The sequence below is a fragment of the Columba livia genome, chromosome 5 (assembly GCF_036013475.1).
Source record: "Columba livia isolate bColLiv1 breed racing homer chromosome 5, bColLiv1.pat.W.v2, whole genome shotgun sequence".
NCBI lineage: Eukaryota > Metazoa > Chordata > Aves > Columbiformes > Columbidae > Columba > Columba livia.
Genome location: NC_088606.1, coordinates 27,907,790 through 27,932,685, shown reverse-complemented (window position 1 = coordinate 27,932,685; position 24,896 = coordinate 27,907,790). Strand labels below are relative to the sequence as shown.

The window sequence follows — 24,896 nt, the reverse complement described above, 5'->3', positions numbered from 1 at the left end:
GGAGTACTGTTATTTACAGTGTTGCGTTAAGAGATACTTTTGTGACTTTCTGTTAGAGCTGTGTCTAAGGAAGTGTTCTGTGTTACTTTGTTATAGTGTGCATATTACAAAGTGCGGACCTTTCCAGTGTTACACTTTCAAATTTAAGTTGCATTTACATAGGAAAAAATGCATAGACTTCATGTGGTAGTCAATATAATGATAGGACTGCGTGCATTTAATTTGTAAAAGCCTTGGTTATTTCATAAATACACTTTCACATTCATATTTTGAACCAATACTGGCCTACTCAATACTGTGTATTATAAAACCATTTTTCTTTTACACTCCAAAGGTTTTAAATGCTATGTTGAAAGAAGTATGTACAGCATTACTGGAAGCTGATGTTAATATTAAACTTGTGAAGCAGCTCAGAGAAAATGTCAAGTAAGTGAAATAATCAAAATGCATTTAACTTCTAATGTTTGTACAAGTTGTAATTTGAGGTTGTGTAAGAATAACTAACTTCTATCTTTATATGGTTTTCTTAGACATACCCAGTTTACCCTTAACAGGGAAATACAGTTTGAACTAAATGTCTAGTCAGTTCCATCATCAAAAAAATCAGTGTCAAGTTTAGCCAGTTATTGCTGTTATAGTCTTGTTTCAAAAAACTGTAGCTGTCATCAGTTGAGTGGTATGATAAACAAGTTCTTTGTTACTTCCTAGATGCCTCATCTTCACATGTTCTGTGCTGGATGTAAATAGATCTTTGTATATGACCAGTATTGTTACCTGGGCGATTTTCAGATGTGTAATTCAAGTAGATGCAAGTGTTTTAGAAACCTTTGTTTGTCCTGCCTACAGAAGTAATGTCTCCAATGCATGTATCTTCTTAAATATGTCCTGTCTGAAAACTCAAGGCAGATTGGAGTGCTGTTCCAGTTGCAAAGACTTCATTTATTATGAGGTTAAAGTGATGCTTTAAGTTATTCTAGTGTTTCATGGTTTTCCTAAACTCAGGTCTGCAATTGATCTTGAAGAAATGGCATCTGGCCTTAACAAGAGAAAAATGATTCAGCATGCTGTCTTTAAGGAACTTGTTAAGGTAGGACTTCAAAATTCTGTATTATGTCCCTTTTCTTGCACAGCCTGGGCTGTGGAAGCAGTTCAGTAGCAAGCCAAGCTTTAAGGTTATTCTGTGGTACCTACAGTTTTGTTTTCTGTTGTGAGGCTACTTACTAATGCAAACACTAGTATTCTTCTGATTGAAACTACTTCCTGGGCATGTCTCAGACTAGCTTCAGTTTAAGCTTCAGATTCAGCTTTTCTTACTCCTCAACTGAACTTTAAAGACATAATAAGGGTAAAGTGCTGTTAGCTCCTGGACTGTCTTTTGTTGTCCCGGAAACATGCCTTTGCTACCCTAATGAAGATTTTGAAAAAGTATTAAGGAATAACCCGACAGTTCATGGTAATATTTCTTTTTAATCTGCCTGGTTGATCAAATTAGTATCTTGGAATCAGTATTCTGTCCACTTTCCAGTTAAGAGCGTAGCCTTCTGTTCTTTCGTAGTCTGTGTTCACCCATATGATGGCTCACTGGAATGTATGTACATATGTATGTACTCATGTGAGAAGTTAGGCAGCAACATTAAAAAGCTGTATGTACTGTGGGATTCTCACCAGAAGAGGTTCATTTTGAGCAGTGGTGGTGGGGTGGAGGTCATGTTTCTGTGTTGGTTGTTATAATTGTGCCATATATACAGGCTACTCTGACTTTGATGCCTGGCGTTAGAAAGAAATTAACGCTGTTACTGTTACAGAATTATTATGTGTGATACTACATAGTAGTAGTAAGAAAGACTAGAATATGCAAAAAATGATTTTGTCCCTTAAAAATAAAATTGGGCACCTAGTGTGTCTGTGACAGTGACTGTTCTGTGCTTCTGAAACCCAGTTCTGCAACGTATGTTACACTTTGTTCTATAGCTTGTGGATCCTGGAGTCAAAGCATGGACACCTACCAAAGGAAAACAGAATATTATAATGTTTGTTGGGTTGCAAGGAAGTGGTAAAACAACAACCTGTTCAAAGGTAACTGGCACTGAAGTTGTCTGTGTGTGGTGGTTTTGTTTTTCTTTTGGTTTTGGTTGTTGTTTTCTTGGGGGGTGGTGGTCACTGGATTTGTTTGGTAGGATTTGCTTGTAATCTGTGCTGTTGCTATTAGTATGAAAGTACTAACTAATCACAATGTAGAGATATTTTTGTAGAGGGATTTCTGAGATGAATGTCCAAAGTAATATTCTTTGGGGCCATTTATGGCTTGTAGGACTACCTTCAAGATTTTTTTTTAAACTAAACTCTTGATGGTACTGTATATGGATAACAAAGATTATTTCTATTCCTTTCCTTCTGGGTTTTAAGACTAGTACTATGAACAGACCCTATCTCATTCCATTACCTGTTTAGGGGATCAAGTGGAAGTTGTCCTCTGTGTTAAGCATGAGTGGGTGGTGTGAAACCTCTTCCAGCCCCAAATTCATTGAGGAAATTTGGATTTTTATTTCTAAGGCTAAGGATGAATGCTCTGAATCAATGCTTAACTTATTTATGATGGTGGTTGGGAGGAAAAATTATCCTGTGGAAAAAGGCAGATGACTAAAAAAAGCAACAAAGATGCATCAGTTTCTGAGAGTCACATGTAGGCTATATCAAATATATCACTACTCTGATTTCATAAGGCTTTCCTAGTACTGCAGGCGAACTATATTTTCAAGTTTGTCTTTGATCAATCAAAGGTTCTGTGAACGTACATTGTACCAGTGAAGCTGAGTGTTCCAAGAGAGTAAGGGTTTCATCCACAGCCTTAGAACACGTCCTTGCAACAGTAAGATCTTTGTTCCTTTGACAGTATGGGAACAAAGAGCTGTACAGGTTGTAGCCATTACAGTACTTATTATTGAAGTAGTTATTGCTTTGGGTAGTTTCTAAAAGCTAGTCCTATCTGCAGTATTAAGAAGTAGAATCCAGAAGTTAGTAAGTGGGGAACTGAGGTTATTTGTAGTCATTCCTAACTCAGGAAACAGAAATCAGCAGCAGAGTCAAGCAGCTGTTTTCATCCCACCATTCATAATTATTTGTATAACATGCTTTTCTAAAAAATTGAGATGCTAACATTTGATACTTGTGCAGTGTTACTAAGTGGTCTCAGTTATAGGAAGGCTGGCGTGACTTTGTGTCCTCTGAATGTACTTCCGTGACTTACAAACCAGTGTCATTCTTTGCAGTGGGATTTTGGTGTAACTACTTGTTTTGGATTTATTTTCACAGTTAGCATACTTCTATCAGAGGAAAGGTTGGAAGACGTGTTTAATATGTGCAGACACATACAGAGCAGGTAATAAAATCTTTTAGTGATGTGGTTCTTTATCTCAATATTTACAGATTTTTTAAAAAATAGTCCCTTGACTATACCTGTCTTACAGGTGCTTTCGACCAGTTAAAGCAGAACGCCACGAAAGCAAGAATTCCGTTTTATGGGAGGTAAACATCTTTCAGAATCACTTTGGAGAATGATTGAACTCCAACAATGTATTGTTTCTTATTGAATATCTCACACTAAGCCCCATTAAGTGCTGCCTAATTACTTAGACTTTAATAATAATATTTGCTCTGATCAGATGAAAATTCAGCCTAGTTCAATATCCTATCTGCCAGTAGTAGCAGGTAGGGGTAGTATAAGAAGTGATCAGGCATCTGAGGATAATTCCCTGAAATGTTCTCTGAGCTTATAGCATAGCAGACAAGTTTAGATTTTCAGGAAGTATATTTACAGAACAAAGGATATGATTTTTTTGGACCCCTAGTTTTTATTGTCAAGTGGGGGCAGCAGTGGACCTAAAATAGCTTTTATAAAGCAGTAAGTAACTTTCTCCCAAGTTTCACTGGAGGTGTACTGTCCAGGTGCTCAGTCAAATCCTATTTCAGAGAAGAGCAAGTAGAGTTTAGTGCAGTCTCCATCAGGTGAGACAGACATTCCTTTGTGCTTCAGTTCTCTGAACAATAAGGGCAAATGGCTTAGGAAGGCATATTTTTAATCAGTTTTTGCTTGACATAAGAGGAAGTCCATCTTGAAATCCAGGTAGATTTATAGTTGAGAAGTTTACAGTCAAGTGATGAAAGTTTGATTTAGTTTCTTTGGGAAAAATAATTTCACATATATATGTATGTATGTATGATTTTCTTTGTGATCAGTTATACAGAAATGGATCCTGTAATTATTGCCTCAGAAGGTGTTGAGAAATTTAAGAATGAAAACTTCGAAATAATCATTGTTGATACGAGTGGACGTCACAAACAGGAAGACTCTTTGTTTGAAGAGATGTTACAAGTTGCTAATGCCATAGTAAGTAGTTTCAAGAAACACAATAACTTCTGTTAAATGATTTTTAGTCAAGTTATTATATGTTTACTCCTAATTAATGTTCTGTGTGGATTTTGTTCCTCTGGAATGTGTCAGTGCTTTAACTCCTAGAATATATTAGAAATTACAAATGGATATGAATAAAAAAGGGCTGGATGATCAGTGCTTGTTAGTTCTGTGCCAGTTTTAATTCTTGTATCTGTATTTCAAGGATGCTTGCACATAACTGGACTACCTTGTCTGCTTTAACTTTCCCTTTTCAGGATCTTTGCATTGAGAAACTAGATGAAAGAACCAGTCTGATCTGGTTTCCTGTAGCTGTGTGTACTACATTTTCTGTCATTGTCACAAATAGTTGCCCTGAAACACAGAAGATGATTGGATAAATTTCAACAGATTTGATGTGTAAATGAAGCTGATGTTTCTTGTATGAGTTTACAAAGTCTGGCTATTTGTCTGATTCTGTGCTCTTCCATGACAATTTGACGCTTCCCACAAAACTCCTGCTAATGGCTAACTGTTTTTAAGGGGAATGGATATCTTAAAGCTTGTAATGTAAAACCAAATGGAAGATGTTAGCCATTAATTGCTTGTAGATACTAATTAACTTATTGTCACAGATACTGACTAAAATCACTCAAAACATAAATAATAGCTGTAAACTTATTAAGTTTTAATATTCTGTGTTGTAGATCTGTCTTTCACATAGTAATACAGCATCCATTTTTATATGGTCCTTAGACAATACTGTTTATAAAACAGTTTTCCCTTTTGTTTTAAACTGCACAACCTTTACATATTTACTATTATTGCAGGAAGTTCTGCTACTGACCATAATGCATGAACACTGTTTAAGAAAGCAGGAAATTATTATTTTGTTTCTCTCTTCTCCTAGCAACCAGACAACATTGTTTATGTGATGGATGCTTCCATTGGCCAAGCTTGTGAAGCTCAAGCTAAAGCTTTCAAAGATAAAGTAGATGTGGCTTCTGTTATTGTTACTAAGCTTGATGGACACGCAAAAGGAGGTGGAGCTCTTAGTGCGTAAGTGCTGTGATATAATAGCATCCAACATCTGGCTGTGCTTAAATAACCATGAAATGTGTTAGTGTGTCACAGAAGCCTGTCCTGTGAAAGTGTCACTGCCACACTGCTCAGAATCGGAGATTGAAGTCAGTAACAGTTATGTTCTTACTCCTGGTGGACAGGATCACCCTACTTGACATCAGTCAGAATCAGATATTATGACACACACTACTGTATTGGAAATACAGCATATGTCAGACTTCTGTCTTCTGAGAACAGCATCAAGCAATTATATTTATTGTATCTTGCATATCTGTAGTTTTTACTAAAAATATAAATTTGGCTTTAATAGACATGGGTTACTTGAAAAGTTTTGCTTCTCATTTAATGCCCAAGATTTTTTTTCAAAAGAGATAAAAATCCAGCCAGTCAAATCTAATAGCTTTAAAACTGTAGTGCAAATCAAGCTTCTGGATCACCAGTGTTCACCAGTTTGCTAAAAAATTAGTCTGCAGTTATACTTTCCCAAATTCCATTGACAGACTCTATTGACTAGAAAAATGTTATGTTTTATCTTCAGCCTTATGTGGCGGCGTGTCAGACTGATCTCCAGCTGCATTTCGGTGATACAGCTTGTATGGAGCTGAGATGATTTGTCAAAACAGTCAAGTTAACTGACACCAACTTACTAAATCACAGTCTGACTTTAAGTGTTAGAGTTCTTAAACTGCCATATGTATTTTGCTGTTATTTATAGTGTAGTGATGGAAAACCAAACTTAAGAGCAGACTGAAAATACTGAGCTTGTTCCAGTTATGTGTTAGGTCTGCTGTGTTTGTTCTATATTTGCTGTGGGCTGGAAGCTGCGTTTGTCTAAAAGGTAGTGCCAATGATTGGTTCTGATTTTTCTTATGCCTAAGCTTTTTTCCTGTGTTGAAAATTAGATTGTAGTCTATAGGAGGTACCTTGAAGGAAAAGTAATGAATGCCTCTCTTATCTGAACTCCCAATATTAGCATAAAATGAAGATGATTTCTTTTCCTGTCTTTCCTCTCAAGTTGCTTAAACTCAGCAATGAAAATAAGCAACTTTTGTTTCTGGTGGTGATTTTTCAAAGCAGACTCTGTATCTTAAAAAGTACTAATTGGAGAAACATCTTGTCAGCTACTCCTGGCTACCCATCCTAAATGCTGGATGTTTTTCCATTAATAGCTTGAGGAGTAAGAAAGATACTTCAGAGAGGATGTGCTGTGTTGGTGATGCCTAGCTGATGATGTTAGTAGGTGGGTACAACAGATGGGTGTTTTTTGAGAGGCCATTTCACAAAATATTTTTTTACTGCAGAGTTGCTGCCACAAAGAGTCCTATTATTTTTATTGGAACTGGAGAACACATAGATGACTTTGAACCCTTTAAAACACAGCCTTTCATCAGCAAACTTCTTGGTATGTACTATGTACAACTGCACTTAAAAGACATTTTGAATTGTATAATAAAGGTCAAAGTGAATTTTTTTTAATGCTAACTTCAGAGGTTTTGTTTTTTGTTTTGTTTTTTTTTTTCCCCTTCCCAGGTATGGGTGATATTGAAGGATTGATAGATAAAGTAAATGAGTTAAAGCTGGATGATAACGAAGCACTCATAGAAAAGCTCAAACATGGTAAGTTATTTCCAATGCCTGAATAGCAGGGTTATTAACATGACCTAATGATGGCAGGTTCTCTCAGAGGTGTAGACTACTGAGTTAATTTGTGTTACATGTAGAGACAAGTAGCTTGTTTCATGTGTGTAGTGAAGAATGGCTATTCTTTCTCTAATAAATGTGTCAGGCAAGTAAATTGAGATGTTTTTCAAGTGATAAGTTGGTCAGACTGTAACTGCCTATAACTGCAGAATAACCAGCTCAGCTCTTAAGTGTGTGCCATCTAAAACTGTTTAGCCGTTTTAATAGTGAGGAAGAGGTGTGTTTATCTACTTACCTGTGCAGTGTCTTATTTACCTTGTGAATATAAAGAATATTTGAGAAAGGACAGTAAGACCAAAATGCTAGTGTGACTTTTGCTAATTCTTTTTTTTAATTGTACTTCAGGTCAATTTACATTACGGGATATGTATGAACAATTCCAAAACATCATGAAAATGGGACCATTCAGTCAGATCTTGGTTAGTTATCCCAAAAATAATTTTATCAGATTTTTATTTATACTTGACAAACTTCTGCTGTAAACTTAAAAGCCTTTGTTTAAACTGGTGCTAGAGTCTGCGCTGTGTTTTTCAAAAAGGTGAAATTATTTGCATACTGTGATATGTAACTACTGAACTAAAACTTGCTGTCCGTGTTTCTGGTTGCCTATTGTGATGCAGCATTTGTTTTCCATTTTTGAAACAAGGGTATGATCCCTGGTTTTGGAACTGACTTCATGAGTAAGGGCAATGAACAGGAATCAATGGCAAGGCTAAAGAAACTGATGACTATAATGGACAGTATGAATGACCAAGGTAAAACAAACTCTACTCACTATTTTTTTTTCCTCTATTGTTGGACAAGCTTATTTGCATACATTTTTTGGAAACAAGTTGAACATAAGGCAGCATCTACAGTGACAGAAAATGACAAAAACCTTTTATCACTCTTAGAAATGGCAGAGAGTACATATGTGACTCAGACTTTCTAAATAAGTGTAAATATTTAGAGAGAGACCTTGACAATTGCCTGCTGCTGCTCCATCTTGTGTAAAATAGGTGGAATTTTGAAGCATTCTATTGGAAATTAATGTATTTTCATTTTTCATACTGTAACTGTGCTGCTTAAATTCTTAAAGCTATACTTGCAAATTAAAAAGCTACATTAATCTTTAATCTGTCATTGCTTTCTTCCTACCCACACTCAAATTTACTTGGTGACATAGCCTGGTCTCGAATTCAAAGTGTGTTGTTTCTAATCTGCCCATGACTCTTGCGGGAGAAGTGTGCTCTTTCCATTGTGCTAAACCCATTAGTATGGCTTAAGACCAAGTATGCTGAGGGCATAGTTTATTCAGGCAACTCTTTCTATCATAGTGATTGGCATATGAACATAAAAGCTTTTTTTAGTACTTCTCCTTAGAATATTATATATCTTATTATGTATATAAAATTCTGCATTGTCACTTCTAGGTGTTTTTCTCTGGCTCAAAGCTAAATTCTCAACAATAATGAGAACAGGTTTGCTACCAGCTGTAACAGATTTTAATGTTAGTAACTGAATGGATTTTTTTTCTTTGGTTTTTTTTTCCACCAGAACTCGACAGTACAGATGGTGCCAAAGTTTTCAGTAAGCAGCCAGGAAGAATCCAAAGAGTAGCAAGAGGTTCAGGTGTTTCCACCAGAGATGTTCAGGAGCTATTGACCCAATACACTAAGTTTGCACAGATGGTGAAAAAGATGGGAGGCATCAAAGGGCTTTTCAAAGGTAAAAATAAAAGTAAATAAATTAATTAAAAAACCCCACTTGTTAACTCAGTGGGGAGGTAACTTCATATGCGAACACAGAGGAAATGTGACAATGTTGACTAGGTTTTGGGAATGGAGAAAGTGAGCTTTGTAACTAATTTTTGTGATGTTTCAAAGCTCTTTTATGTAGCTAGTGAGACCTGCATTGTTCTTCATGACACTAATGTGTAATTTAGCAGTGAAAACTACTCATTTTTTGATCTACCAATGTAAAAACTTCATTACTATGATTACAACACTGACCTCAGTCTGTTGTGTGGGGTGCAGGGACTGTTGATACTTAAAATACTTTAAGTGGCTGATGTAGTAACTTTTGATCGTGGACTGGAATGGATTTTAATCTAGAATTAGGAGGTAAAATTCTGATTTATTTTATTTTTAGTCCCATATATTAATTCACTTTCTTACCATTGTGTGGTTTGTTTTTTTTTTAGGTGGTGATATGTCAAAGAATGTAAACCCATCTCAGTTGGCCAAACTGAACCAGCAAATGGCAAAAATGATGGATCCAAGAGTTCTTCATCATATGGGTATGTGTTGGCTTTTTACAGCCTTGAGAGGGCTACCAGTTATGGTGGAGCATTTGAAATATAAAAGTGAGGAGGGTGAAGTGAGGATGTGTGCATTATATATCAGTATTAAGTATTTCTAGGTTTTCTAATAAGAATCAGAATGTTTAGTCGTTATATAATGAATGCTTTGCATTTACTCGTGCTTAATCTAGTCTCTTCATCCAAATTCAGCTCTCAAATTGAGCAATTGGAGTGGTGTTTGATGAAATAGTGATGACTGGAAGCATGACTGTGGTAAAGCAAATCTATTCCGAAGTCTCCCTTCCCTTCTTTTCTAAGCTTTGCCTCAAATAATTAAATATGAGAAGAGCAGCTTTAAATAAAGACTCCCATCTGGAACCTTACTAATTGATAATGGTCATTTTTTCAAGGTTTTGCCTTTTGTCTAGATCTTAATGAACAGTTCATCTTAAAACCTACTTTAAGCCTGGTGTTCTGCAGTCCTTTCTGTAATGACCCACTCAGTTGTTTACTTTCTATAGCCATTTAAAACTAGCTTGACAGTCCTAGGCTTTTGCATTTGTATACAACTGAAACGGCACATGTGCTGTAATGAGGCCTCAGAAGTGAGGTAGCTGTGTTTTAGAGTTGATTAACACATCTGTGTTCTCATTTTCTGCAGGTGGCATGGCAGGATTGCAGTCAATGATGAGACAATTTCAACAAGGTGCTGCTGGGAATATGAAAGGCATGATGGGATTCAATAATATGTGAAAAAGCCTTAATAAAAATGGACTTGGTTGACTCTTCATTGCAACTTCAGTGAAAGAATTTGCTTTCTTCCTTTTTACAGTAGTGGGGGGGAGTGGTCTTTTGAAACCTTATTCAGGCTTCTCAGTTTCTACATCTAATTTCTGAAAACTATTTTTGCTTAAATTAGCTCCTCTCCACTAATACCTGATGGCACAAAGAGTAATTCAATTTAATAAAACAAAATCATGATGTAAAATTTTAATATTTAGAGGCACTTTTTAATTGTTTACATCAAATGGCAGCCATTATATTTGTAAACAACCCTGATATTTGGTTATAGTAACATAAAATGTCACAAATATACTGTAAAATAAAATTTAAGTGGTTATAAACAAGGGAATGTCCTATTTCTTCAGTTCTTTCACAACTGTCCTTTATTAGTGTGCAGTGAGATGATTTTCCGTTGTTTCTAATGACTGTTTTAATTCATGTTTTACATAGATACTATAAGAATATTTCAGTATCTGAAATGTGCTGTTGCTGCTCAAGTGTTCTCATTGGAGCATTTTTAGAATGTGGATGTGCTGTGCTCAGGTTTGTACAAAACTTTTTCTCCATAATTTCTTTCTCTATACATAAAGAATGAAGTGACTAAAACCACACAGGTGTGCTGACCTGTCTCATATACTGAAGATAGTCTTTATACCAGGCTGCCAATTAAGCAGTTCTCTCGTTAGGGAGATAATTTCTACTATATACTAGATGGAATTCTGTGCTGGTACTGAACTTAAAATAAAACAGACACAGCTACATCTGACTAAGCATATTGTCCCAACTCAGATTCAATCTGATCTTTATTTCCTATAGCATTTATTCTTTTAATATTTCAATGTACTGTGTTGGTTTCAAAAGGGTAGAATCTACAGGCACGCTTCAGAAACTAGGTAGACCAGATGGACCTTGAAATCCAACATAAATCTTGGCAAATACAATAAGACCTTTCACCCTTCTCTTAAGGAAAGAGGGACATGATTAATTTATTTTACATACGGCAGACTGCTTGGGTTGTAAATGGACACCCATCTTTGGTGCTTATCTAAGATTATTAAAGGCAGTAATTAAAACAAGTGTGTTGCGCTGTCAGACAGTTCTTTGAGAAGGTGGCAGATAACATAGCTGACAGTGAACAGCTTATATAGGTAATCATGGTTTTATGCTAATAAAACATATGCTGTAACCTAGTTTATAATATGAAGGTATCTTCTGTGCGATTAGTAGTACGTGTATTCAATGTATGGAGGATGCTGAAAAGTCCTCAGGTATGTGATTTACCTACAGCACTGTATTATATGCATAGCAGTAGTCTGTAAAAGGATCAGTTAAGTTGGATGTTAGTATTTTAAATGTAACAGAGGAATGGGTCCTTGCATGTCACCATCTTGTGCAGGAGCTGTCCTCAGCTACTGAAGTGTGTATTTACTAAAACTGTCTCTTTTTTAATAGTATCTTCAGTTCTTGAGCAGTACAAACCAATGCAATAAACAAAACTGTGCAGCAAAGAGTAGCAAATAAATCTTGCTTTGGAATGCAGTTGATTGGGCAGAGTGAATAGTTAAGTTGGATGCTTTTTATAGAAATCAAACATGAATAGGCATATTGAGGATGAACAGTGAAGCACTGTGCCTCTGGACAAGCCCAGTCAGACTGTCCAGTTACCAACAATTAACTCTTTCTATTTTCAATACATTGCATCAGTTTAGTTGTAGTCTCCAGTTCACCATCTCCAAGCTACTCCCACTGCTACCAGATAGTAAGAGAGCTGTCACTGGCTCTGTGTTGGCAGAGTTAAGGGCAAGTTCAGAAAGCATTTCCTTTAGAGTATGAGGTCAGGTTTTTTTTTTTTCTAAGGTATATGGGTATATGCTGGAATAAACAAATAGCAGTATATTGCTTGTACCTTAACATGCCAGGTAGAAAATACTTTGGTGCCTGCTTGGAACAATTGCCTGAAGAGCTGAAGTTGTTGGGGGGCAGAGAGGAAGGGGGAATGGGGAATTCACATTGGAGGCACTTCACAGAAGAATTCAACTATCTAGGAGAACCTATAAATTTCCCTCTAGCTTTATAGGAGAACAACAATTTTAGGGAGTGTGGGCAATATTTTTTTAATATTTGTGGATTTGGCAGAGTACAATGTGTAGAAGAAAATCCTGAAGTTGTTGCAGAAGAGAAGCCATATGTTCTGTATGTTCTCTCAATTTGGTGTTCTGAGGTGGAGACTTAATTGCCTGAAGCTCGGAGAGGCCATGTAAAACATTGCCAGCAAGTGCCATGGGTAACAACTGTCCCAGCACCACTTCGTGCATTAGGCCTCTTTTACTGATCGTCCATGGGCTATTGACACATTCTGAGGAGAAGTTCTCTCTGGCACGCAAGAAGCCTGAAAAGTGAGAGGCAAACAAACTTCAGTGGACATGCTTAGAAGGCTGAGGCCTGTCTTTCTGTGTAGATATTGCTGAAAGCAGTTTCTCTGCTGTTTTGGTGTCTGGACACATGGCTAAGTGACGTCCCTTGAGAACTTGATCTGAACTTGATCCAAGCAGATAAGGGCGGGCTTAGGTCCTTAACTAACTGTAGCACCCGAGGAAGGCCACTAGAAGGAGCCAATGGACAAGAGTAATGTACAAAATAAGCTCAACTATTTCTGTTCTAGAATTCCCCCTTCACAATCAGTGGCCTCCTGCAGTCACCCTTTACTTTAGTAGAAATAGGTATCCGTGGCATGTTTACTTTTTTGGAACATGGTGGTTGTTCTGTGAGAGTGGAAGACTTTCACCAGCCGTGGAATAATCATGTAGTATTGGTGTATGCTTTATCAGTTTACTGCCTTTTTAGGGTAAATTCTACTCATATCTCTGAACAACAAGTTTGATGGACTTTTTTTTTACTCCTTCAAGAAAGAGGAGGACCTTGGCAGTTCAAATATAAATATCCTCTTACCACAGCTAGGGCAAAGGATGGATATAGCTCATGACAGCTCATCTTAAGCCTCTCTGCTGAGCAGCCTAATACGAGGAGACAGTTATGATGGTCAACAGACAGCTGTGTGGTAGGAGCTGGATAACTCAAATTGGTACACACGAATAGCCACAGAAAGGCACAGGCGTGGGTTTATTTGTTAACAGTCTACCTTTCCTTAGGACTTCTAACATTGACACTTGCTAGATCTATAAACCTAAGCTGCAAATGACAATTGTTCTGGGAGTTGAAAGATTAACCTCAGTATTAATATTGCTGCAGAGCTGTTACAATCACAGTAGATGCAAAGGGGAGCAAGCTCGCTGGTTGATGATTTAATGCTGTTCTTCAAGAGCTGCTAGCTTATTTGAACCAGTCCTTACTAAGCAGAATGTAGACTCTACTAAGGGTAAGAGGTATTAGTTTCTTTCTTTTGCAGTTTTAAGTGATACCTTTTTGTTTTAACATATAAAGCAGATATTCAGTCCTGTATTTATCTAAAGTAGCACTCTAGTCTCGCATGCATTTCTGCAATCAAACGTTCAATAGTACGTTCTCTGTGTCAGTCCTTTTCATAAGGGGAATGTTTTCTGCCTTGTGCTAGCATAATTTTAAATCTATACTTTACCTGGGACTCTAATTTGTATTTTCTTAGTCATATTATCAGAGCCCATCTACACTACGGAGTTGTCATTCTTTGGCAAATGATACAGAACCGAAGGATGTCTTTTGCTGTTGTGTGAATAACTTTGTTATAATCATTGGCTCCAACTATTAAATAAATAAAAATGAGTCTTCATTTTCATAAAAAGGATGTTCCCAGTGCTTCCACCCTCAACGGCTGTGCCTTTAGCCTGAGTCAGGCCTGAGTGCCAGTCACCTGTAGTCAGGAGGAGGAAAAGGCTTCCCAGCTCTCTGCTGGAGCAGCTCAGTGATGAACATTCTTCCCTGCCTGCTGGAAATAAGTGTTATTTGATTATTGAGACATATCCCAGGGACCGCAGCCCCCCTGGTTTGCATTTCTTTATTGTTCTGCGGCTTGTCCTTTAATATACATTGAATTGCCTGAGCCAACGTTAGGTACTGCAAAGCTTAACAAGCTGCCTCTTTGAGAGAGGGGGTCTTAAACATGGGCAAGTAGCTTCATGTGCTTCTCAAAACAGTCTTTTTCTATTCTGCAGATTTTTACAATATTGTAGGGAAATGATGTGCTATTTGCCCACAACTCGCGGTTTTTGCTCTTTGCAGAGGGCAGGCTTCCCCCTCTCTCCCTGTGGGCACGGCTGTGCCTGGCACCCTGGCTGCCTCTGGTCTCTTCCCCGTCTCCCTCCGGGCTCCGGTCGCTGCCGGGCCGCGGAGACATGCCCGAGGCCGGTAGTGGCTCGGTCGCGCTCCCAGGGGACCCACCGGGCGCCTCTCCCGGCGGGTCGGTCCCGGCGAGACACCCCAGTCCTGGAGGCCCCGGAAGAACCGGGCGGCGGCCCCGCAGGCCCCGGCGGGCTCCAGGCGCCGCCCCGGCGGGCGGTGTGACGGGCGGTGCCGCCCGGCTGCTCGCCTCCCGGGCCGCGGCGGGCCCGCTGCCGCCCTCCCCCGGCGCCGCGGCGGGCGGGAGGATGGAGCAGGGGCTGTCCGCCATCACCCTCTACTGCGCGCCCGCCGCCGGCCCCGGGGCTGCCGCCTGCGCCATGGAGCCCGAGCAGGTGAGCGGGGCCCGGGCCGGGGATGACGAGCGGCCTCTCGCCGTCCCTCGGCCGCGGGGAGGCCGCTTCCGGAGGAGGGCGAGGCCCCTCGGGCCGCGGAGGGGCGGGCGGCGGCGCCGGGGTCCGGCCGGGCGGGGGTGGCGGTTCCCGCGGGGATGCCGGGTGTGCGGGCCTGGCCGCGGGGGGACGAGCGTGGTCTGTCTGTCCGTCTATCTGCCCGTCCTTCCAGCGCTGTGTAATTACAGTCAGCACGGAGGGCACGCGTGTCTCGGGTGTCTCCTGTTCCCCGGCAGATAATGCCTCCTACAAACGAGCCTGATAAATATTAAATGGAGACAGGTTTCCCCTTCCCTCCGCGCTGCCAAGTGAGCGAAGGTGTTGGACATGGCCAGGGCCGCCGCCTCTTGGTGCGCCTGTGACCTGGCAAGCCCTCCTGCCCCCGGAACAGGCGATGTCCCTGGCGATGGCCTCGGCTGCACGCCGCGTGCTCTAATGCCGCACACCTTCGCTGATGATGGTGCCTTGTCAAGGCTCCTTATTCCTAGGGTGTCTTTGCTTACAGTCATCTTCTGATTCTGTTGTTTTGTTGACTTCTGTGTTAGAAAGACTCACGCTGTTTAATTTCAGATGAAAACCAAGGCAGGAAAGTCAAGCAATACGCAAAAATACCCCAATCACCCACCCCCCCCAACCCTGGCCAACAAACATAACACAGACAAAATCAGTAAGGCAGGCAAGATAGTATGGGTAGAAAGATTTCTCAATAACTATTACCAGCCTTCTCATAACTAGCGCTGTCAGATCAGTAGATTTGATCGGCAAATTGAATTACTCATCTTTCTGAGGGAAAATGGACATCACAGGCTCTCATATTTTGGGTCATAAGCTCTTGTAATGATACTTGAGTCCAACAGTTCAAAAGATGCCAAAGTGAATAGTCTGTTTTCCCTGTTACTTTTTGCTTTTCTTCTTCCTCTCCTTGATGAAGTTTATGTTATTGCATCATCTAGATTTAGTTGTGTGAGCTCTCCTGGCTTCCCTGCAGGTGTCCTGGCACACTTCATCATTAATTGTAGTTTATTTATTGTGGCATTTTGGTTGCAGACTGACATTCCATTGCGCTGGGTATTGTACCAACGCTGTCAAAACGCTCCCTGCTCTCTCCCTGGGCAAAACGTGAGAGAGGAGAGTGGGTGTAAAGAGGGTGAACACAGAGCAGCAGATTCAGGTGCTGACTCCCTGACAGGAGAGTTTCGTGGGGGTGCCATAAAGCCAAGAAAAATTCCAACAGAGCACCTAATAGAAATAGGAATTTGCTTTGCCATGTTGACAGAGTACCTTCAGAGTGTTGCCTGGTGTGGAAAAGGCACAAAGGTGGCTGGCTTTTGTGTCTAATAGTTGCTGGAACAGAAGTGAAAGTAAATACTTTTATGGCCTGAGATTAGGAGAAATGCTGAGTCTTTCCAGACCCATATAATGTGTTGGACAGGGATGAGCCTGTGGAAAAAAACAAGGTGATCACCTGACCGGAGCTGTGGACTAGAAGAATGAACTTTGTAACAACGTATTGAATTAGAAAAGATCAAATTTGTAAAGGAAGATCAAAAGTGTAGAGCTTCAAACAGAAGATACTGTAATATTTGAGCTACAAAATGGGCCTAGATGATAATTCTAGAATAGATCTGCGTTGTCACAGTTTTGGGTAGACTATGTTGGAAAGATAAATAAAATTTACTGATGCTGGACTTCACGCTTGCAGCTGGGAGAGTTGACTTTCATTGATGTTGTGCATGTAAAAACTAAAGGGACAAATGCTACAGTGACGACTAAAACCTGTGTCCAGCTTTGTTGGCTATGTAATAACCAAAACAACAAATGACATGTATTATTTTATTTAATAATTTAGAGCTCTGAACCAGATTACTAAGAGAACCAGATTAATTGTGCCGTGATGAATCCTTATGGTCTTGAACTACTGCATTTGTCTGAAACTTTGTACCAGTACCAGCTACATGGAGCTGTGTACTGTAGGTGGTGTGAGCGATGTGGAATGGCTGTGCAGGGGATTAAACTCTGCTTCTTAACCTTCAAATATTAACTACAGTATTTTTCTAAGTTAAAATATTGGAAGCATGTGTGTTAAATGAGCCAAAATCAGATGAAGAGACTGTGCCTTTAGAGGAGCTCATCGGAGAGGCTCATCCTGCTTGCTGGTGCTAGTCACAGTAACATTTGTGATGTTATGTAGCGAGAAATAGTGGTCTTCAGCACTGTGACTAAACACGAAAAATGGCATTATTGTGTGATGCCAATAAAGGAGAGTTAAATGTTCATAAAAGGCTGATTCTGTGGTGCTCTTTCCTCAAAAAACAAACAAACAAACCCCAGAACTGAGTTGCAGTAAGTGATCCCCACTTTTATAGTGTTAGCAAGGAGCTCCCTCTGCTTAGGCTGCCTCACTGTTTCCAGAATTTGTGTTTTTGTAGCTTTGCTGTTCTGCTCCTGCTCTGTTCCCAAGACTGATGAGCAGCAGAGAGAGTGCGCTGGGCCCCAGGCAGTTTTGTCTTTCTACGCGAAAATGTAATTCTGCGTGAAAATGTAGTGCTGTTTCAACTGCATTACCCCACTGGAAACTCACCACTTCATTCTGCTCCGTTCCTCCAGCCAAATGCCTGAAACGTGCCACAGTAGCTAAAGCAGTGCCAGTGGAAGCTGAAATGACTTGCAGTTTTGAGAAGCGGCGGTACGAGGGCCGGGAGGGCTGATGAACGACGTGTGTGTTCCCTCACCATGCTGTAAAGCTCGGCATGTGATCTTTGCCTTCCCTCCCTCTTCTCCGTGGGCAGGAGGAAAACCTGTGCCTGGAACGACGGAGCCGTTCTGCTCGCTGCCGTGCCCGCTGGCTTTCCCAGCTAACCGAGCCTGTTTGCCTTGCAAGGCTAATTTATGTAACACAGCATTAGAGATGAGAATGGTGATGCTGTGCTTGCAGTGATTAAGGGCTGTCTTACAAGTATTTGATAAAATATGTATTTTTGTTAATAATTTTGAAATGTGATCTGTGAAGACCATTAAGTTTGCATAGGCAAGAAGCTGAAAATTGGAAGGTGCTCATTTTATAAAACTGAATTCTGTGTACACGTACACACATCTCATTCCGTATGATACAGTTTCAAATTGTATGAGCTCATGCATTTGTGAAGACCTTCATGGTGTGTTAAAAACATATGGCCGGCATTTCCCAATTTCTGTATACTTCCCTGCATGACAGAAAAGTTTTCAGAACAGTTTAAGCATTTGATGCAGTAATATGTAGAAGCTCTACCAGGGTAAAGGCTCTGTTTTGCTAGATACAATACACAACCTTACTAAAATTCTTTGGGCACAGGAATTACTAGCCCACAGAATTATTGACTGGCCTTTGAACTAGGTGTATATTTTTTCTAATGCTTGTGACTTGAAGACTGCATTGTAGTATTCAGCAGCTGGAAGAACAAGAGCAGACATTGTACTTCTTTTTTTATATGTCCTTAGCCACAAAACTAAGTGTTGTTCTTTTGGCATGGTCCCTTGTACTAATCGAGGTTGCTGATGAAAGCCCACAGAGGCAGATCCCTTGGTGCATTTTTTAAAGCTTGAGCCAGGCTGCGTAGTTATCCTTCCTGCAGTTCTCTTCTGTGCTAGAGGTGTCTGTCTAAGCTTGCAAAGAGGTGGCTACAGCTGATGAACTGCTTGATTAATTTCACTAGATACTAATTCAGAAACCGACAATGCTTTTAAATATTAACCCGTACATACTCGTCAGATTATTTGAAGAAAAGCATCCTGCTGAGAAACTCCTGTATAACACACTGCTCTTTCGAAACAGGTGTTTTTAATACCACCTGTCCATGTTGAAGTGAAGGCATTTACATTTCTTGTTACTTTTAGTGAAGAGATCAGTTTTTACGTATCTTTTACCTACAGCCAGGCTCTTGCAAGTGTCCTTTGTATATGCTAATCAGTCTAAAATATTTTAAATAACTCATAAAGTCTTTTTAAGAGGGAACTTTTCCAGTTCCAGAAACATGTACTTGAAGTAATGATTGGGGTTTTTTTCTTCTCTATAGCAAGTTGCAAATGGAGAAAGAGGCTTTGAGAACGTGGAGCTGGGTGTCATAGGAAAGAAGAAGAAAATTCCAAGGAGGGTTATTCATTTTGCAAGTGGAGAAACAATGGAAGAATATAGCACAGATGAAGAGGAAGACGAACAAGAGAAAAAAGACCTGTTGCCGCCTGTAGATCCTGTAGGTATTTTATTTGATAAATTGCTCCTTCTAGCTTAGTGGGTAATTCCCCACATTTTATACTTTTGTGTCATAGATCTGATATAGTATTTAAGATTATCTTAATTTGATTTGCTCTAGGAACTGACAAATGTGTGAAAAGAATTCCTGAAAAATTTTGTCCTCCTCTGCTAAAGTAGCCCTATTAATTAGAAATGGTTTTATTTTCTTCACTGGTCTGTCATCTGCAGCATTTGTCCCCTCTAATAATATTGGCTTGGTGTCTCCTTGATTTGTACTGTTGTTTAAAAAGATGTGCAAGGAAGGCATTTTTTCCCTTATGTTTGGTGACAACAGAGAGTTGAACCTGTAATTTAGTGTAACCATACCTGCAATTTGATATAATTAAAAGAGATAAAAGGGAAAGAAACAGCTGACTTGCAGAAATAAAGGAAAACTGGTGTTATTCATGCTATATGAAAAACAAGTTTTAAAGGACCTGGTTGGTCCATGTATGTAAAGTTCATCTGTGTTGTAAGCTGTTAAGATGTTGCTCAACCTGTGAATGGAGTCTCCATTTATGGGTCCAAATTCAAGTGAACTTTCGACAATTAAAGCTGATTCCCCAGCGCGTACTGTAGCTGCTAAAATATATTTTCCTTTTTGTCAATGATTCTGGATCTATACATAGAGGTAAAATGATATATATGATGTGTTTTATTCTGCTGGCATGTCTTACAGCCTATTGGATAGTGACAGTGTATTTGCCAATCTTGCGGCCGTGTGTGCCGGCGCTGCTGGCAGCAGCCCCCTGCCCTCTGCCAGGCAGTCCCAGAGAACATCCCCATCCATATTGTCATCTCTGTACATCCCCAGTCTCATGTTTCTTTTGTGACACCCCCACGAACTGATGTCCCAACCACTTCCTTTCTCCACCTCCTACAATTCTTACCCCAATAAATCGGGTCTGCCAGCCTGTTCCCAGCCTGCCAGCAGGGCTCCCCTCCTGCTCCTCCATGGGCTTGGTTGCCTGTGCTGAACTAGAGGTGGAGACACCGAAATTGGCCGGGTCCCTCCTGGTGGGCTGGAGTGAGGTCAGCAGCTAGAGCCGTGGTTTTGGGCAGCAGTTCCTCCTGCCCAGGTGCCGACTGGAGGCGGATGCTGGTGTAGAGCTGCTTGTCCCCACGCTTCAGAGAAGAGTCTTTGCATACGTGGAAAACGGCGTCCTGTTTGCTGCTTGACATTGCTGTTGGAATGACTTCTGCACCATCGTCTGGGAATTCATGATTAAGAGATGTTGTAGTTGAAGCCCTGTATTTACTATATAGTAGTAGACCCTGCATATGCACCCTGGGAGAGCTTGGCGGTGAAGAGTTTTGACTTCCTGCTCACTATCTTTTGAAGAAGTGGTGAACCATAGGGGTTTGCTTTGGGAAGGGCAGTCCATCCATTCTTTTATTTTTCCCCCATCTGTAAAATTAATTTATCTTGAGGAAAAAAAAAAAAGTGGTTTGAGAGCTGAGCTGCAGAGAGACTAAGGCAAGGCTGTCAGACTTGTTTTCACCAGGACCCACATCAGCCTCACGGTTGCCTTCAAAGGGCCGAACGTAATTTTAGGGCTGTATAAGTCCTAAAATTATATTCGGTCCTTTGAAGGCAACCGCGAGGCTGATGTGGCCCCCAGTGAGAATGGGTTTGATACCCCAGGACTATGGGGATTCAGCTGGGATTGGAGTTCCTAGCAATTCACAGGTGAAACTCTTGCATTTGATCTTGGATGGAGTGATGGTACTTCTCGCTCTTTATTGCTAGGCAGTTCTTGTATACAACAAAAAGTAACATCAGCCAGAGAGCAGGTAAAATGTCATCAGTATAAAATACACCTGAAGTCTATAGATTGAAAATAAATGCTCACAAACAATGAGTAGATGTTAAGCTGCTTTGCTGAGTCTTGAGGTTTTTATTTCCTCCCTAAGGTTCTGCTCAAAAAGTGCAATAATTGTGAAACTTACTGGATATTATGGTAATGTTCAGGTATCTTCAGAGTCAGATCTGTTCCCCATTATGCAGGTTGTGTCAGATATCCATGGATGTGTAAGAGATTTTTTTCCCTACTATAATTAGCAGGGGACCTGATCTGTGTAGTTTCTTGTACCATTTCTTCTCAGTAGAAGCGTTCCACTGTGGTGCAGCAATGGAAGGCTCCGAGCCTTGATGTACATGTTGTGAGGCCAGAGACGCGCACACCGCTGTACAGATGGACACTCTAGTAAAGACCCCTCAAATGTGCCCAACAGCCGGAATGCTGTGTGATCATTCTTCTGCTTTCCTAATATGGATTTTTTTTTCTAAATACCAAAAAGTATATTGTATGGCACAGTTAAGATTGCTTTATTCTCCTTTTGTATTTTATGAAATCCTTAATTTTTATTATACTTTTTAATAAAAGGACCCCCCAAACCATAATGGTTTATTGTGGAGCACAGTATGCCTTATTATGTATTGCTTTTTACCTTGACAGAATAAACTTGATTAGACCAAGGGTTGCCATTAAGTGAAGTTTACCTTATCTGCTGCATGCTTCGTGTATCCCAGCTGAGCCAGTCAATTGAAGAAACGTTAGTCCAAGCTGAGCTTTGATGTTTTAGCCAACAGCTGCCTTAAAAATGTTTTTATTGTAGGATTTCTATAAAAGCAATTAAATAGTCAGTTTACTGAGACCAGCATGTCTAAAACTTGTTATCTCAGTTGGGTTATGAAAAAGTATGTTGCAAGTAATAGCTGTTTCTGGTCCAATTTATTTTTAGAAAAAGTACATTTTATATTTTGAATAGAAACTTTGCATCGTGAGATTTCAAAACTCAGCTGGTATTGGCATCCTGGCAGTTTCTGAATGAGTTTAAGGGAAACAAATATTTTGCCATCTTTTAAAGCAAAGTCTTCAGTAAGAACCTTGGTTTAATTGTGTTTTAGAGCTAAGCAGACAATGACAATGTCTTTCTTACTAAGCAACGTAATGTATATATCCTGGTGCTGTGATAACCTAAGCACTCAATGTGATGGGCTGTTGCCAATCATAACAAAACAAATTCTCAAAAGGAACTGGGTCTTAAATTTTGCTTTGAAACAACAGCTGTGATATTTCTATAGATCAGCGCTCAGTTCATTAACCCTCTTGGACTGGAGGTCCTTTCTGTGGGGGTTTTTTGGCTGGTTGGTTGGTTTAAGAATGTTGAATCCAGAACACAGGGTGTGCTTAATGAATTTTTCCGTGGATTTTTTAGATAATAGCATTCAGTCTTATCTGAGTGTTCTGAAATTAAAATGTAAATGCTTTAATAACATAAATGCTTTCATTTTAACTGAGTCTTCTGTCCAAAAATTTAAATGCTTTAGATGTGTAAATCTGTTGCTTCTATCCACCAAACTTTATTTTGTAGCAATTAAATTTCCCTAACCTGTTCTAGAAGGTAATTTCTCTCTTTTTTCCTGGAGGGCCACTTGCTATAAACTATTGGTTGCACTCACTTATTACATGAGTAGGCAGAAAGTGGAGTGTAAGTCTTTCCAGAGCAACTGTAAGCAATATAACTAGTGGTGATAAAATTAGAATTCATCCTGAGAACCTCTCTGCAACAAAGCTCTGGAAGAGATTTAATTTTATTAACCTTCAGTGCTTAGAAAGATTGAAACACATTCTTGCAGGAAGATTATCTTGATATCCTGTAGTTAAAAGGAGCTTAACTTCAAATAGCAAGAAGTTCTCTCTTGAGGACCATCGAACTCTTAATTTTCTTTTAACAGTTTGGGGATGAGGGAGCAAAATAGTTGCTGAGCAAGTAATAACTACTTACAATATGGGAGAAGGTTTTTGATGGAGGATGGTGAGTGTTTCTGATCTTACTTGTCTTGGATGCCATGGTTTTGCATGGTGCATACATGGAGGGGCCTATTATAGCAATGATCAGTCAACAATTAAGCTAATTTAAAATGCATCTTGGCACAGTAAACAATGGAAGAGTATCTGTTTGCTGGTGTATATTAACGCTTAAATACAGTATTTGTGTTTTCTTAAATCGGGAAATAATTCTTTTCCCCGTTTTGCCATTTTCTTTGGCAAAAGGAAACCCTACTTGCTTTGGAAAGTTCAAGTGCTATTAGAGACTGAAATCTGACAAAAATAGATATAGATGGGGATCATTTAGGAACATGGCGCACTCAGAAGTTCAACAGCCCCATACTAGGAAACACAGTCATGTTCTGTTGTTGAACTAGGGCATCTTGGTTTTATCAATGGTTGTATCCATTATGTTCATTCCTATTTAAAATGGAGCACTTGGATTAAAATTGTACATGAGGAATTTTTGTAATTTGAAAACCAGTTGTCATAACCATTTTGTTTTCCATTTTAAACAACAAAGTCAGGATAGCTGAATAGTATAATTAAGCAGTACGGAAATTTATACTAAAGAGGCTGATGGCAGGAGAAACACCGTCCCCTTATAATAAACCAGTGTCCTGTGTTTCATACTGCTGCCCCTTGTTTCCAGTAAAGAAATACAGTAATACTATGTCCTCATGTTGGTTGAAGACTGAACATTAAGGCTTCTCTGGCCAAAGGAGGTTGACATACACTATCTGGGTATGTGTTTCTTACTGAACATTAGTACTGTTCTCCAGTATTGCTCAATGCATTAAAACTACTTCATGGAGTAGGACTAGTGTGTTTTTAAGTAGAGGATACTGGCAAAGCCTTGCTTGGTGGGAGTGAAGGAAGTGTCTGGTTGGGCTTCATCAGAAAGCAGAGGTTTCCACAGAGCTGAGCTTAGAAGTGCTCCTAGCATACCCAACGGGTTTTTAATTAAGGTAGGGGAACAGTAGAAATGGACACAACCTCTGTGTCTGTCTCAGATGTTCCCATGTTTGTGTGACCACAAACATGTTAGAATATTCTGTGTCTGACTTATTTCTGTCACGTTGAAGTTCGGCTTTTCTTTTCACTCTTAAACCTAAAGGGTGCTCTGGGATCCTCTTGCCCACAGCCGCACAGCCGGCCCTTGTTTGTCCTGTGCGCTGTGGGAATGCTTTTTAGCCTTGTCACCTTGTTATGAAGGATTCTACAGAGCCTCATCAATGTCATTATTTGCACCTGTGGCAACAAGCTTTTCCAGCACTTTTCTTGACTTCTTTAACCGAACAAACTCCGAAATGATTGTTGTTAGCCTGTCTGCCAACTGAGCACATAATCAACAAGCCGGAGGTGCTTTTGTGCAAGCAGGATAGCAGCTGGTTTTGCTTACACTTTTACCTTGGCAGGACATTTTCCGTACCCGTTGCCAAAAATATACAGCATCTGGCTTTTTTCAGCCTGCCCAACTTGAGTTTCTGGCTTGACAGACGATTTCTTGCTGCACTGATTTGCAGAGGTTGTGCTTGGAAAGCACTGAAGTCCGGTGGCTTGTGTATGTACATGCTGAGGCTGTACCAACTAGGCTCTGTAGCTGTAGTATTTACAATAATATTGGTTGTCCTGTACAGATATCTATTAAATGAGATCACAGAAAATGGTTACTAACAAACAGATTTTAGCAACATAAATACATATGTAACTGGGTGGAGCTAATGGGTTTCATTTAATCAAAGCTTACACTTTTAATTGCCACTTTCCACAAGGAAAAGCACCTCTGCAGAGATCTTTACTGAGGGGAAATACATAACAAAGCTTG

General features: G+C 39.8%; 1 protein-coding gene across 3 annotated transcripts in view; it reads left to right on the top strand.

Annotated features, from left to right (window-relative positions):
* Window positions 1-24,896, top strand: part of LOC102097209 (signal recognition particle subunit SRP54) — a 35,518-nt gene that overhangs the window by 4,435 nt on the left and 6,187 nt on the right. Inside the window, exons 3-16 of one of the 3 annotated variants that reach the window (XM_065064064.1) lie at window positions 335-426; window positions 1,003-1,087; window positions 1,972-2,076; window positions 3,313-3,379; window positions 3,468-3,525; window positions 4,237-4,387; window positions 5,301-5,449; window positions 6,775-6,875; window positions 7,004-7,090; window positions 7,520-7,593; window positions 7,821-7,929; window positions 8,711-8,881; window positions 9,357-9,452; window positions 10,117-10,582. In XM_065064064.1, coding sequence (XP_064920136.1) covers window positions 335-426; window positions 1,003-1,087; window positions 1,972-2,076; window positions 3,313-3,379; window positions 3,468-3,525; window positions 4,237-4,387; window positions 5,301-5,449; window positions 6,775-6,875; window positions 7,004-7,090; window positions 7,520-7,593; window positions 7,821-7,929; window positions 8,711-8,881; window positions 9,357-9,452; window positions 10,117-10,208 — 1,437 coding nt within the window. In that variant the 3' untranslated portion in view covers window positions 10,209-10,582. Of the gene's footprint in view, window positions 1-334; window positions 427-1,002; window positions 1,088-1,971; window positions 2,077-3,312; window positions 3,380-3,467; window positions 3,526-4,236; window positions 4,388-5,300; window positions 5,450-6,774; window positions 6,876-7,003; window positions 7,091-7,519; window positions 7,594-7,820; window positions 7,930-8,710; window positions 8,882-9,356; window positions 9,453-10,116; window positions 10,583-14,551; window positions 14,906-19,014; window positions 19,192-24,896 lie in introns of those variants that run through there. The other 2 variants (XM_065064066.1, XM_065064065.1) reach the window with 2 other exon arrangements.